This window comes from Stomoxys calcitrans, chromosome 1, assembly GCF_963082655.1.
Source record: "Stomoxys calcitrans chromosome 1, idStoCalc2.1, whole genome shotgun sequence".
NCBI classification, from domain to species: domain Eukaryota; kingdom Metazoa; phylum Arthropoda; class Insecta; order Diptera; family Muscidae; genus Stomoxys; species Stomoxys calcitrans.
In genome coordinates this window covers 176,937,355-176,953,804 of record NC_081552.1, presented here as the reverse complement: position 1 = coordinate 176,953,804, position 16,450 = coordinate 176,937,355, and the positions used below count along the sequence as shown (strand labels likewise).

The following is a 16,450-nucleotide window of genomic DNA, read 5'->3' as shown; positions in this document are numbered from 1 at the left end:
GATGTTCCAATATTAGGATCTTTGCCTACACTAGTCTTCCAAATGGGATTCTTGGGAGTAGGTTATGGTCTTATCGTCGGCTCCCTGTGCGTTAGTCGGCATTGAGTTCTCTGCCACTGCACTGTCTGATGCTTCAGCATTAGGATCTTTATCCATACTAGTTTTCCTAATCTTGAGAAATTCGTTGATGGTTGTGTTGGGTCTCTCGCCCCTGCACTGCCCGATGTTTTAGTATTAGGATCTTTACTTATCCTAGTCTTCCCAATATTGAAAGAGTCGGTGATAATCTCGTCGTCGGTTCCCTGTCCGTTAGGCGTTATTGAGTGTCCCGCACCGCCTGATGGCTCAATATGAGGATATTTGCCTATCCTTGTCTTCCCAATCTTGAAAAAACGGCCATGGCCCCGTAGTACGCCATGCCTTTAGTGTTAGCCAGACTTGTCACGTAGACTTGATCTATGCCCACCACAAGGAAAGTTCTTTCCTCATTCTCCTCCCTGTGGAAAACCTTCCATTTCTCCATGATCAACTCTTGGTTTTTCTTGTTTATGACTTCCATCATGCGTTCCATTGCGATTTCACCCCCACATCCTTAATGGAAACGGTCGCCTTTGTGAGCTGTGAGATGTCCATCTTTCTCACAAGGTCGAGCTTTGCGCCCCAGGGAGTGTAAATACTTCCAAAGAGCTTTTTGACGGTATCAATACATTCCGCTGGCGTAAAACGCAGCGTTAAGATGTCCCCTCTATACTCATAGTTCATAATTCGTATGGGTGGACCCCCTTCAGAGTTTTATACATGTTCGATAACCCAATCGTTTACCAAATGTCTCATCTGGGACCGTAAATCTGGTGAAAAACTACCGATTCTCTTTCCAGCTTCCGTAGAAGTACTTGGAATTTCAGTTCTAGCCCTTCCACCATTCTGCATTTTCGCCCGATTGCGCTGCCGGTACACACACTTCTGTCTCCTTCGTCGTGCCCCAGATAACTTTCTCGGTCTGCTTGTGAGCTTAGCAAAGCCAACGCTTACTTCCTCATCTCTCGATTCGGCTGCGATAACTGTTTCATTGCTACTGTCGCTGTCTGAATCCGAGTCAGAAACACCACCTTTTCCTAAAGGCTGGGCACCCTCTGGGAACCCTGAGCGCCCCTCTGGTTTATCCGTTTCTTCCTCATTAATTAGTGTGACGACTAGTTGTACGCTTGAAGCATTACTCTCGACTACAGGCACTCACACCTATAGGAGGGGAGGACAACATACTCCGGTCTGACGCCACCACCGCAGCTGTTGGGTCTTTAGAGTCCATTTTCCAAAAAGGCTTTTAAATTTTTCGCAATTGGTAGTACCTATTCCAAGATACGAATATTTTTCTTTAAGGAGCGATATGAAAACACGTCCGCTCCACTAAACGGCTACTTACCAATCAAATATCAAAAGAACTATTTACTTTCAAAAACTGTTTTTTCCTATACCCATTCTAAGGTAAATGGATATATGTGACTCGACTGATTATACCCCTCTGATTTTACCCGCACTAGGCTGTCAACTGAGACAGTAAATTTTCATTTAGGGTATTCATACGTATTGCCTTATGCTTATGCAATCAATGTGTTCGACGAAAATTCATGTGGTTTTGAGCGCAATTTCATAATTGCTGTTCACTTAATTAAAGGAAAAATTTTCTATTTTCGGAATATGGATTCGTTTTTTGGAAATTTAATAAGTATCAATGTAACAGAGTTACTGTTGCAAAAGGGGAATTTTTAAAGTGGGTCATATAATGGGCAATTTTTAAAAAGAAGGTTTAAAAAATCTTTTTTTTTCCCAAAAATAGAGCAAAATAAGCAAAACAAGTGAGGCAAGGCAAAAGTCGGGCGGTGTCAACTATGTAATAGCCTACACCTACCCTTTAAGTGTTCGTGTTCGAATACGACGTTCCAGTGCATCTCACTGAAGTCGTAGGAACACCGCATGCGAAATTTCAGCATAATCGAACAAAATTGCGACTTGTAAGGGCTCAAGAAGTCCAATCGGGAGATCGGTTTATATGTCAGCTATATCAGGTTATAGAACGATTTTGACCGAACTTAGCACAGTTGCTGAAAGTCATAACAGAACACCACATACAAAATTTAAGCCAAATTGGACAAAAATTATGACTTCCATGGGCTCAAGAAGTTATATCATAAGATTGGTTTATATGGGAGCTATATCAAGTTATAGACCGATTTTGACTTGGCACAAGAAATCAAAAAATGTATTCCTCTAGCCGAACGTAGCGCCTCGAATATCTGCGCTTCTTCTCCAATCTCTGACACCCAGTTTCGGGATATCTCTCTTGGTCACTTGGTCACTCCATCAGAGTTTTAGTCTTCCTGGTTTGCATGTTCTGTTATGGTCGCCTTCAAAAGACTTCTTTGCTGGATGTTCTTCATCCATTCTGACAACATGATCTAGGCAACGCAATCGTTGTATTTTAATGCGTTTAACTATGCTTTTTAGCAAATTTTGCCCATGAACATTCCACTAAGGAACAAGGGCAAACTTCTCACATATCAATGAGTGCAGTCCGATTCAAGTTTTAAGCACAATGATAAGGGCCTCCTTTTTATAGCCGAACGGCGTGGGACACCTCTTTGGATAGAAGTTTTTACATGGTAGTGGCCTCCAATCCCTCTGTCTATTGGTCGGATATTTAAAATAGTCTCCAGTGGCCTAGTGGGCGTGGTCCTCATCGCTCCGCCAATGCCAATACAGCATATTCTCTAAAGCTGTTGCAATATCCTTCTGTTGCACTCTTTCTCAATCGCAGTCCACCAAACTATTGAGGCGAGCTCCTGTGGAGCCAGTGGACTATCCTCGAAATCAAGCCTCATTTCGAGCATGCCTAACATCAGTGAGATCACGCGTGGTGCGTCAAATTGGCCTTTGTCTTCCTCGTGGACAGGCAGATTTAAGTCCTTTCTGGGTTAACATTGAGCTCCCTCCCTTGACATAAGCATACTGTTTGTATTTATTTGAACAGTTTGCTGGATGTCATACTCTTTATCATGGGTCCATAATACGTTCCATGGTTTTGAGTAGAAAGGAGGTAAGGGCTTTGGTGTCGCATAACTTGCATTGCCGGGCTTGAGTATAAATACCACCCTTGCCTCCTCCAGGATTTCGGAGGATATGCAAGTCCCAGGCACGCTGTGAAAATATTGGCCAGGTGGGGCGCCAGATAGTCCGCCGGAAATATTCCATCAGGTCCGGGTGACTTAAATGGTTTGAAGCTCCTTAAGGCTTCCTTGACCATAAATTCCGTTATGATAAACCTTCGATCAATCCTATTCTTCCAAGATTCCGTCGTATCCTGTGGAAAATGCGTTTTCATCAAAAGCCTCGACATGTCCTCAGTTGTCTCAGCTCTCACTCCCATGTCGTCTACTAACGTTTTAGATTGGACATGGGTATTTGAGAGAAACTTTTTCATCTTGCCGCTCTGGTAATCTTTTTGTATTCTTTGAGCCGTGTGTAATACACATCCCAAAATAATTCCACTTTTTTACGACGTGCTCTCTTATAATGTCTACGGACCTCTTTCCCAATATTGAGAATCTTCCCAGTCATCCAGGGTTTTTCTTGAGCTGATTTCCTTTCCCAAAGAGAACAACTATCTTCGAAAGGCCCCACCAGTGCAGTCGTAGTCCTGTTGTCATTGTCATCAATGTATTCTATGCTTGGGCAATCTAAATTATCTTGCCCAAGTCTTCTTCTGAATAAATGCAAATTTACCCATGAACATTCCATTAAGGAACAAGGGCAAACTTCTCACATATCAATGAGTGCTGTCCGATTCAAGTTTTAAGCTCAATGATAAGTGACCTCCATTTTATAGCCGAGTCCGAACGGCGTGCCGCAGTGCGACACCTCTTTGTGGAGAAGTTTTTACATGGCTGCCATACCAAATGGTACAGTAACTTCCAAATGTCGCCAGCACGGACATGTTCACCGATTGGGACAATATGGATATCAAACGAAAGGTATTTAAGAGTAAAGTACGAACCCGGTACACAAATTTCACCCAAAGTGTTCGGGGGGTCCCCCATCCCCCAACAGGACTCTTTCACCGCTTTGAGCAATACGAAAGGTGTTTAAAGTAGAGTGCAATTCTGACATAAAAATTTATTCCTTGGTGTCTAAGAGACTTCCCATCCCCCAAAACTCCCCGCAGGGCATATTACCAATTGGGACAATATGGATATCAAATGGAAGGTATTTAAAAGTGGAGTAAGAATCTGATATAAAAATGTATTCCTTGGTACCTGAGGAGCCTTCCCACCCCCAAAACCCCCCATCTGGGCTTATTTAACAATTGGGAATACCAGCTGAAAGGTATTTGGAAGTTAAGTACTCATGTGTTATATGATTTTGGTAAAAGGTGTCTATGGGGCCTCTCCAACCCCCAAAACGGGCATGAATGTCCAACGTTCCAAATGGGTATAAAATGAAAGGTCTTCGAGAGTTGACTACGAATCTGATTTACACATTTGGGACAGAGTCTGGGACCGCCCCAACCACCTAATACGCTTCAATAAGACGTGTAGTTCGATCGGAAAATATGGGAATTAAACGAAAGGTCTATGACAGTAGACTTCGAATCTAATGTTAATATAAGGATTCAAGCATCTGTGTCACGTCCTGCCGTTCTGTCGGACATGTAGATCTCGACATTAAAGGACTCAAAAAAATTGTTTTTTGGGTCTTAGCGTCGGGGATCCGTACCTCTTCTCTCAATAAAAATAACACCGAACGGATGACTGAGAATATATTGCATTCAAATGATAGAACGTGTAAGAGGGCAATCGCCTAGCACGTGTCAGAAGGCAATCGCCTGCTCTAGCACGACGCTGATAATATTTCGGGGTCCGCCCCCTAAACTCCTTTTAAATCGGCCATGTTTGCCTACTATGACATTTGATAGTAGAAAACGAATTTGATTTCCAATTTTGAGGCCAAGTGTTTGTCTCACCCTATAAACTCTCCCGAAACCAATTGCAATTTCGGCTCAAATAGAAGCAATTTAACAGTAGAGCACGACGCTTATATTTTTTCAGGATTAAGTGTATGGATAGCCGCCCCACTCTACTTACCCCTCAAACTGAACATATTTGTGGATTATGGCAAAAACGGGTTCAAACCTGATATCCGTTTTATGGCCGTGTGTTTCAGGGACGACTCATCGCATAAACATGAATCTGATATCCACTTTCGGGGCAAAGGGTTTGGCTACTCCAATCCTCCACCAAAACCAAGAGAATGAAGTATATCCAACATCCAAACTTTAATGGATTTACCTTTACCTTATTTTCAAAAACGCCAGATCTCGGAGATGGATGGGGCGATTTACGCGAAATTTCATACGTTTATAGTAACTCAAAAACAGGGGCGGCCCGCCACTTCTCTAAAGCCCGCCAAATGGAAATTTAAACCAATAATGACAATATTAGTCTCATATGAAAGATATTTGAGACTAGAGCACACCCTCATTCCAGACATATTTACTGGTCATAGCAATATAAGGCTCTAATGAACGAAATTTTTGAGCAGAGCACTAAGAAGAGCACACTTTGGAACGAAACATCGAAAAGTCCGTACTAGCACCCCCAAACAGGACTTTTTTCCTTACCATGCCAGCATAGGGCTACGATAAAATAAGAGAGTGAAAGAAGGCACAGCAGATTGGGCCCTGTCCAGCTAGTTTTTATATAATAGAAGGTAAATTTTTATGCAGAATCCATGGTGGTGGGTTCCCAAAATTCGGCCCGGCCGAACTTAGCACGCTTTCACTTGTTCTGAATTAAGCCTTTTTTTTAGAAAAACTTTCCCATATCTCTTAAAAAATTACCCTTTAGAAATGATGAAAGGGTCTTGGAGATGGCCTTTTTTTTGAAAAACTTTCCCATATCTCTTAAAAAATTACCCTTTAGAAATGATGAAAGGGTCTTGGAGATGGCATACGACTAGGCTAGAGATGGACCCATTTGACGCACCATGTCTCCTCAATAGAACGATGTCGATATTTGACACGGTCACATACTTAGAAGAGATCTTGGACAGGAAATTTTTTTGGAAGTGCCACATTCAGAAGCCTACCGAAAAGGCTCACAAGGGAACTATGTAAACGAGCCGTGGGCTCGAAATGGGGTTTGAAACAAGGATAGTCCACTGGAGGAGCGTGATTAGACCAATACTTACTTACGCCTCAGTAGTTTGGTAAACTACAATGGAATAAAAGTACAAAATATGGTTTATACAAAAGATTCAGAGAATATGTTGTCTTGATATAGGCTGCCAGCTGCACGGACTTGGATTGACAGAACTCTGGTATTGCCATCTGGAAGATCATGTTACACGGATGGATCAAAGCTAGAGGACAGAGTGGGCTGGGGGTCTACATTGAGAACCCAGGGACTGAAATCTGTTTTTGACTACCCATAATATGGTCCTGCAGGCAGAGATCAGAGCGATCACGGAATGCGTGAGGTGGAAAGTAAATTGGCCATCAGACCAAAAACAACCAGAACGGTAAGTTCGCGAAAAGTCTTGGAGTGTAAATAAAAGATTAACGCCTTCTTTGAGGATTGCACAATCCGTATTGTTTGGGTGCCGGGCCATAGTTAAGTAAGAAGAAATGAAAGAGGTTACTTTTTAGTATTTAGAGCGCACAACAAACCGATTATTGGTCTATGTGTATGTCTATAGTGGCATGGGGCGGATAACTATTCACACCCTCTTTTCAACCGAACCTAACCTAACCTACTTTTGCTGGCTTAAATAGAAGAATCACACATCGCTTCGACCTTTACAGGTCACTGTTTGATTGAAAACTTGCCGATAAACTCAAATTTGCGAGTAACAACCATTGCATACTATCTGACCCGGGCCCGCTTTGCTGCGCCTTTTTTTACTTTATATGGAACAAAAATTTCCTTGGAATATTTATTTTCGACAATTAAAGATCTTTTATTGAAATACCATGCCACGAAAATAGTATATCGCTTCACTAACTGTTTAACAATATAAGTGCCTTTATCTAAATCCCATATGATCTTTATTGGTCTACGAATTCAAGTTTGGATGTAAGGTATAATCCATTCTTAAAATACTTCATTTCAGCCCGATATTCTCAATGAATATCCGCCAGATACTTGGCCCTGAAATACTATCAGCACTGTGCTCTTCTCTCAAATACCACAGATGTTGGAAGCCATAACAAAATATCTTATACAACATTTAAAACAAATCGGATAATAATTGCGACGTTTAGGGTCTCAAATCATGGACCAATTTGAACCATACTTGGCAAAGTTGTTGGATATCATAACAAAACACGTCGTGCAAAATTTCATTCCAATCGGATAAGAATTGCGCTCTCTAGAGGCTCAAGAAGTCAAGACCCAAGATCGGTTTATATGGCAGCTATATCAGGTTATGGACCGATTTGAACCATACTTGGCACATTTATTGGATATCATAACAAAACACGTCGTGCAAAATTTCATTCCAATCGGATAAGAATTGCGAACTCTAGAGGCTCAAGAAGTTAAGACCCAAGATCGGTTTATATGGCAGCTATATCAGGTTATGATTCGATTTGAACCATACTTAGCACATTTATTGGATATTATAACAAAACACGTCGTACAAAATTTCATTCCAATCGGATAAGAATTGCGCACTCTAGAGGCTCAAGAAGTTAAGACCCAAGATCGGTTGATATGGCAGCTATATCAGGTTATGGACCGATTTGAACTATACTTGGCACAATTTTTGGATATCATAACGAAACACGTCGTGCAAAATTTCATTCCAATCGGAGAAGAATTGCGCACTCTAGAGGCTCAAGAAGTCAAGACCCAAGATCGGTTTATATGGCAGCTATATCAAAACATAGACCGATATGGCCCATTTACAATACCAACCAACCTACACTAATAAGAAGTATTTGTGCAATATTTCAAGCGGCTAGCTTTACTCCTTCGGAAGTTAGCGTGCTTTCGAGAGACAGACGGACGGACGGACGGACATGGCTAGATCGACATAAAATGTCGCGACGATCAAGAATATATAAGAATATATATACTTTATGGGGTCTCAGATGAATATTTCGAATAGTTACAAACAGAATGACGAAATTAGTATGACAGATATATCAGATTATGAACCGATTTCAACCACTTGGCACAGTTGTTGGATATCATAACAAAACACGTCGTGGAAAATTTCATTCCAATCGGGTAAGAATTGCGCACTCTAGAGGCTCAAAAAGTCAAGACCCCAGATCGGTTAATATGGCAGCTATATCAGGTTATGGACCGATTTGAACCATACTTGGCACAACTGTTGGATATCATAACAAAACACGTCGTGCAAAATTTCATTCCAATCGGATAAAAATTGCGCACTCTAGAGGCTCAAGAAGTCAAGACCCAAGATCGGTTAATATGGCAGCTATATCAGGTTATGGACCAATTGGAACCGTACTTGGCACAACTGTTGGATATCATAACAAAACACGTTGTGCAAAATTTCATTCCAATCGGATAAGAATTGCGCACTCTAGAGGCTCAAGAAGTCAAGACCCAAGATCGGTTGATATGGCAGCTATATCAGGTTATGGACCGATTTGAACCATACTTGGCACAATTATTGGATATCATAACAAAACACGTCGTGCAAAATTTCATTCCAATCGGATAAGAATTGCGCACTCTAGAGGCTCAAGAAGTCAAGACCCAAGATCGGTTTATATGGCAGCTATATCAGGTTATAAAGCGATTTGAACCATACTTGACACAGTTATTGGATATCATAACAAAACACGTTATGATATCCAACAACTATGGTGGAGGGTATAAAAATCTACCCAAAAGTGATGCTCTTCATTGGTTTTGTGACAGTAAAATGGACAAATTGCTCCATAATAGTCAAATAATTTGCGCTTAAAGGATTTTCGGTCATTTTCCATTAAAGTTCCAGTTTTTATTGCAAGGAGTGCATTTTTATCCCATTGGTGGTTGGGCGGTTAGATATTTGGCTTGCTGGCTAGCGTTGGCTTGTAATTACACAATGACCAACATCACCAATCTGCCCCCAGGACTAGTGCCACAAATGCGTAGTGCATGCATGGAAAAGTTTTTGTGTTGGAGTTGGCCCTGTTGTTGTTGTCGATTTTGTTTTTGTTTTTTCCCACGCTTATAACATTTTTTGTGGACTTTATTGTATTATTCTTTTTGCTCTGTCATAAAACTTAAGCTGCAAGAACAGAAATGCCAACAAACATACAGCGATAGCAGTTTATCGTGTTACCATGTCCTCCTCCAAACGCAGAGATAAACTAGTAAAAACTTACTAAGTTCGGCCGGGCCGAATCTTATATACCCTCCACCATGGACGAGTTCTGTTCCCGGCATTTCTTCTTAGGCAAAAAAGGATATAAGAAAAGATTTGCTCTGCTATTAGAGCGATATCAAGATGTGGTCCGGTTTAGACCACAATTAAATTTTATGTTGGAGACCTGTGTAAAATGTCAGCCAATTCGAATAAGAATTGCGCCCTTTGGGGCTCAAGAAATAAAATATAGAGATCGAGGCTCTAGAAGTCAAGACCCCAGATCGGTTTATATGGTAGCTATATCAGCTTATGAACCGAGTTGAACCTTATTTGACACAGTTGTTGAAAGTAAGAATAAAATACGTCCTGCAAAATTTCAGCCAAATCGGATAGGAATTTCGCCCTCTAGAAGCTCAAGAAGTCAAGTCCCCAGATCTGTTTATATGGCAGCTATATCAGGTTATGAACCGATTTGAACCTTATTTGACGCAGTTGTTGAAAGTAAGAATAAAATACGTCATGCAAAATTTCAGCCAAATCGGATAGGAATTTCGCCCTCTAGAAGCTGAAGAAGTCAAGTCCCCAGATCTGTTTATATGGCAGCTATATCAGGTTATGAACCGATTTGAACCTTATTTGACGCAGTTGTTGAAAGTAAGAATAAAATACGTCATGCAAAATTTCAGCCAAATCGGATAAGAATTGCGCACTCTAGAGGCTCAAGAAGTCAAGACCCAAGGTCGGTTCATATGACAGCTATATCAGGTTATGGACCGATTTGAACCATACATGGCACAGTTATTGGATATCAGAACAATACATGTCGTGCAAAATTTCGTTCCAATCGGACCACAATTGCGCACTCTAGAGGCTCAAGAATTCAAGACCCAAGATCGGTTTATATGGCAGCTATATCAAAACATGGACCGATATGGCCCATTTACAATACCAACCTACCTACACTAATAAGAAGTATTTGTACAAAATTTCAAGCGGCTAGCTTTATTCCTTCGGAAGTTAGCGTGCTTTCGACAGACAGACGGACGGACATGGCTAGATTTACATAAAATGTCGCGACGATCAAGAATATGTATACTTTATGGGGTCTCAGACGAATATTTCGAGTAGTTACAAACAGAATGACGAAATTAGTATACCCTCATCCTATGGTGGAGGGAATAAAAAAGCCCTTCTAGGACAACATTGAAGTTTAAAGTTTAATCATACATGAGCACCGAGTCAGAAGAATGTAGCTGAAGTGTATTTTCGGGCTTAATCCATGAGGGACTTGAAGCCTCAGCTTTGTTAAATTTTACGATAAAAGCTCACACCCTTATGGCCGTAGATGTTTTTGTTTGCCCATACATACTAACGGAGCGTAAATGAAAATTTGTGCTTTGGTATAAGTTTTTTTTTTCAAGAAACCTCCAAAAGAAATTTGTTGAAAAAGTGTTAAACTGAAGTGTGCCTAAGTGGCCAATGCTCATGAGTGCAAACTCAGTAGACACATCGGAGGCACAATTAAGTATAAATTGGTTTGGGCCTGATGTGATTTAATTTCTCCTGGAGGTCACAAACCAAATAGTAGATTGTTGAGACCAATTGTATACTTAAGAATGTAAAATTACCAATAGATATATTCATTCATATGTTGGAGTACAGAAAAGTAAAACTAATTTTCAGGAAACCGTTAATACAATTGTACAATATATTGTGGAGTCGCTTCACTTTGAGTTTATCAGTCCGCTTCTAAAATATAACAAGTAAAAGCGTGCTAAGGTCGGCCGTGCCGAATTTTGAGCAGTCACCACCATGGTTTCCGCTCAAAATGTGTCCTTATTAACTGAGTTTGTATTTGAATTATTTTGTCCTCAAGAAGTAATATCGGTATATTGGTACTTAGGGGGCCTATATCTCCATATTGACTGATTCGGATAAAACTTGGCACTGATGTTGTAAGTCATAAGATAGGATTTTGGCCAATTTTCAAGACAAATCAGCTGAAAATTAAGGTTTCTAAGGACTGAAGAAGTCAAATCGGCTTATAAAGGGGCTTTATCTGTTTTTAGACCGATTCGGATCATACTTGGCATGGATGCTTGAAGTTATAACGAAAGTCTTTGTTCCAAATTTCAGCAAAATCGAATGAAAATTGAGGCTTCTCAGGTCTCATTACCTCAATATAAACCGGGGAACGGGGCTACATCTGTTTATAGACCGATTAAGATCATACTTAGCATGGATGTTGGAAATCAAAACTCAAATCTTTGTTCCAAATATAGCCGAATCGGAAGAAATTTGAGGCTTCTAGGGGCTCAAGAAGTCAAACCGAGGGATCGGAACCGGTATGGCAATGCGGTTCTGACCTATTTCAATAAGAAGTAATCTGTGGACAATTTCAAGCTGCTAGCTTTACACGTTCAACCGCTACCGTGATTTCGAAAGACAAACGGACGGGCATGGCTAGATCGACTCAGAATGTCGATACGATCCGGAATATAAATACTTTATGGGGTCTTAGCCGAATACTTCGAGGTGTTACAAACCGAATGACTAGATTAGTATTCCCCATCCAATGATGGTGGATTTTTAGTTTTAGTACCCCAAGGAGAGGGTACTAAAACTACCCTTCCCCCAGGATAGGGTTCTAAAACTACACTCTCCTCAAGGAAAAGATACTAAAACTACCCCATCTCCACGGATAGGGTACTAAAACTACCCCTTCCACATGTAGAGGGTACTAAAACTACCCTTTCCCCATGGAAAAATCCTAATCCTGCCCTTTTCCGAATGAAAGGGTGCTAAAACAACCCTTTCCCCAACGAAATGTTGCTAAAGCTAAACTTTCTTCAACGAAATGGTATTAAAACTACACTTTTTTCGAGGATAGGATACTAAACTTTCCCCAAGGAAAGGATACTAAATCTACCCCAAAGAAATGGTACTAAACCTACCCTTTCCCCAGGGAAAGGAAAGTAGAACTATACTTTCCCAAGGGAAAGGATAGTAAAACAACCACCCTTTCTCCAAGGAAAGTGTACTAAAGCTATCCTTTCTTCAAGGAAATGGTACTAAAGCTACCCTTTTCCCAAGAAAAGGGTACTAAAGATACCATTATTCCAAGGAAAGTGTACTAAAACTGTCATTTTACCAAGGGAAAGGATTCTCAAACCTCCCTTTCCCAAAGGAAAGAGTACTAAAACAACTCTTTCGCGAAGGAAAGTTTTAGTATCTTTCCTACGGGAAGGATAGTAAAACTACCATTTTCCCCAAAGCAAGGGTTCTAAAGCTATCCTTTCCCCAAGGGGATGGTACTAAAGCTATCCTTTCCATAAGGGAAGGGTACTTAAGCTACCCTTTCCTCAAGTAAAGGGTGCTAAAACTACCATTTTCCCAAGGGAAGGATACCAAAACTACCCTTTCTCCAAGGAAAAGGTACTACAACTACCTTTTTCCCAAGGGAAGAATATTAAAACTATACTTTCCCCAAGAAAAGGGCACTAAAGCTACCCTTTCCACAAGGAAATGGTATTAAAACTACCATTTCCCCAAGGAAAACGTACCAAATCTACACTTTTCCCAAGGAAAGGGTACTAAAGCTACCCTTTCTTCAAGGAAAGGGTACTAAAGTTACCCTTTTCCAGGAAAGAGTACTAAAACTACCAGTTCTTCAAGTAAATGGTACTAAAACTACTCTTTCCCCGAAGAAATGGTACTAAAACTACCCTTTCCCCAAGGAAAAAATACTAAAACCACCCTTTTCCCAAGGAGAGTTTACTAAAGTTGCCCTTTCCCCAAGGAAAGGTTACTAAAACGACCCTCTCCCCACTGAGAGGGTACTAAAACTACCCCTTCCCCAAGTAGGGGTCACTAAAACTTCCCTTCCCCCAAAGGAAAAATACTAAAGTTACCCTTTTCCGAATGAAAGGGTGATAAAACAACCCTTTCCCCAACGAAATGTTGCTAAAACTGCACTTTCTTCAACGAAATGGTATAAAAACTATACTTTTCTCGAGGATAGGATACTAAACTTTCCCCAAGGAAAGTATACTAAATCTACCCCAAAGAAATGGTACTAAACCTACCCTTTCCCCAGGGAAAGGAAAGTAGAACTATACTTTCCCAAGGGAAAGGATAGTAAAACTACCACAAGGAAATGGTTCTAAAACTACACTTCCCCCAGAGAAAGGCAAGTAAAACTACCTTTTTCAAGGGAAGCATACTAAAGCTGCAACTTTCCGAATGAAAAGGTACTAAAACTACCCTTTCACCAAGGAAAGGGTACTAAAACTACCCTTTCACCAAGGAAAGGGTACTAAAACTACCCTTTCCCTAAAGAAAGGGTACTAAAACTAACCTTTCCCCAAAGGAAGGGTATTAAAACTACCCTTTCACTAAGGAAATGGTACTAAAACTACCCTTTCTCCAAGGAATGTATACTAAAGCTATCCTTTCTTCAAGGAAATGGTACTAAAGCTACGCTTTTCCCAAGAAAAGGGTACTAAAGATACCATTATTCCAAGGAAAGTGTACTATAACTATCATTTTACCAAGGGAAAGGATTCTCAAACCTCCCTTTCCCCAAGGAAAGAGTACTAAAACAACTCTTTCGCGAAGGAAAGTTTTAGTACTCTTTCCTACGGGACGGATAGTAAAACTACCATTTTCCCAAAGAAAGGATACTAAAATTACGCTTTTCACAAGAGATGAATACTAAAACTACCCTTTCCCTAAGGGAAGGGTACTAAAACTACCCTATCCACAAAGGAAGGATAATAAAACAACCCATTCCCCAAAGGAAGGGTACTAAAACTGCACCTGTTCCCAAAGAAAGGGTACCCAAGCTACCCTTTCCCCAAGGGAAGGCTACTAAAGCTACCCTTTCCAGAAGGGAAGGGTAGTAAAGCTACACTTTCAATGAAAGGATACTAAAGCTACTCTTTCCCCAAGGGAAGGCTACTAAAGCTTTCCTTCTTTCAAGGGAAGGGTACTAAAGCAACCCTTTCCTCAAGTAAAGGGTGCAAAAACTACCATTTTCCCAAGAAAATGATACCAAAACTACCCTTTCTCCAAGGAAAGGGTATTACAACTACCTTTTTCTTAAGGGAAGGATATTAAAACTATCCTTTTCCCAAGAAAAGGGTACTAAGTTATCCTTTCCCCAAGGAAAGCGTACTAAGACTTCACTTTTCTCAAGGGAAGGATACTACACTTTTCTCAAGGAAAGGATGCTACTACGTACTTTCCTACGGGAAGGATAGTAAAACTACCATTTTCCCAAAGGAAGGTTTCTAAAGCTACTCTTTCCCCAAGGAAAGGGTACTAAAGCTACCCTTTGCCCAAGTAAAGGGTTCTAAAACTACCATTTTCCCAAGGGAAGGATACCAAAACTACCCTTTCTCCAAGGAAAGGGTACTACAACTTACTTTTTCCCAAGGAAAGGATATTAAAACTATACTTTCCCCAAGAAAAGGGCACTAAAGCTACCCTTTCCCCAAGGAAATGGTATTAAAACTACCATTTCCCTAAGGAAAGCGTACCAAAGCTACACTTTTCCCAAGAAAAGGGTACTAAAGCTACCCTTTCTTCAAGGAAAGGGTACTAAAGATACCCTTTTCCAGGAAAGAGTACTAAAACTACCAGTTCTTCAAGTAAATGGTACTAAAACTACTCTTTCCCCGAAGAAATGGTACTAAAACTACCCTTTCCCCAAGGGAAAAATACTTAAACCACCCTTTTCCCAAGGAGAGTGTACTAAAGCTGCCCTTTCCACAAGGAAAGGGCACTAAAACTACCCTCTCACCAAGGAAAAGTAAGTAAAACGACCCTGTTCCCAAGGAGAGGGTACTAAAACTACCCCTTCCCCAAGTAGGGGTCACTAAAACTACCCTTCCCCCAAGGGAAAAATACTAGAGTTGCCCTTTTCCGAATGAAAGGGAGCTAAAACAACCCTTTCCCCAACGAAATGTTGCTAAAACTGCACTTTCTTCAAGGAAATGGTATAAAAACTACACTTTTCTCGAGGATAGGATACTAAAACTTCCCTTTCCCCAAGAAAAGGATACTAAATCTACCCCAAAAATGGTACTAAAACTACCCTTTCCCCAGGAAAAGGAAAGTAAAACTATACTTTTCCCAAGGAAAAGGATACTAAAACTACCCCAAGGAAGTGGTACTTAAACTACACGTTCCCCAGAGAAAGGAAAGTAAAACTACACTTTTCAAGGAAAAGATACTTAAGCTGCACCTTTCCGAATGAAAAGATACCGAGGCATTCAGCCATATTACACGCTCTGAATGAATGTCAATTGAACTCGCCTATAGAAATCAGATCCCTTAAAGTTTAATTAAAAACATTGAAATCAAACTGCAGTCATAGTTATAAGAGAAGTTTTCCTGTACCTTAATCAAATGTTCATGGGATGGGAAATTTTAGAAACATATATTTTATAGTCAGAACAAGGATCACATGCCGGTAATAATGCCCTTAAACATCTCTTGTACATTCGCTAGTGTATTTAAGGCATCTTCTCTATGTCATATAAGTACAGATTCCCAAATCATGTTTTTGAGTGAGGAATACGCTTTTGATTTTCGTAATTTATTTGAAGAATTTTTTTGACTTCTTAAGAGAAAGCTAACCATTGCATTAACACATCATTCTTCAGCATTAAAAAATTATCCTGCAATGCAGAATCAAAACCAATTTAAATAAGTATAATCTTCTTGCAGATATCTATATTCAAGTCAACAGTTATATAATGAAACCCCTGGAGGAATATATGCTCTTTACAAAATCGGGTGCCGACAATATAACGGTCATTAATCCACAGGGTGTGCGAAGTGCCCAATGTGTGGCTAAGTTTGATATTACAGAACAACCATCACAAGAGCCCATGGTCAATGTCAGCATGGTAAGTACATTGGGAATCGAATAAATACTTACCCTCGTCCTTCTCTACAAATGTCTAAAAAAAATATTTTAATTATTTGCCTTTGGTATCATTATACATCTTTGTGGAATTCCGACTTTAAAGCCACAAATATTTTCCAAAAAGGAAATGTTTTG

General features: G+C 40.3%; 1 protein-coding gene across 7 annotated transcripts in view; it reads left to right on the top strand.

Moving 5' to 3' along the window:
• LOC106093786 (axotactin) overlaps nucleotides 1-16,450 on the top strand; it is a 448,664-nt gene that overhangs the window by 355,660 nt on the left and 76,554 nt on the right. For all 7 annotated transcript variants that reach the window (XM_059363679.1, XM_059363659.1, XM_059363628.1 and 4 more), the window contains exon 17: nucleotides 16,114-16,295. In XM_059363679.1, the coding sequence (XP_059219662.1) occupies nucleotides 16,114-16,295 (182 nt within the window). The remainder of the gene's footprint in view (nucleotides 1-16,113; nucleotides 16,296-16,450) is intronic.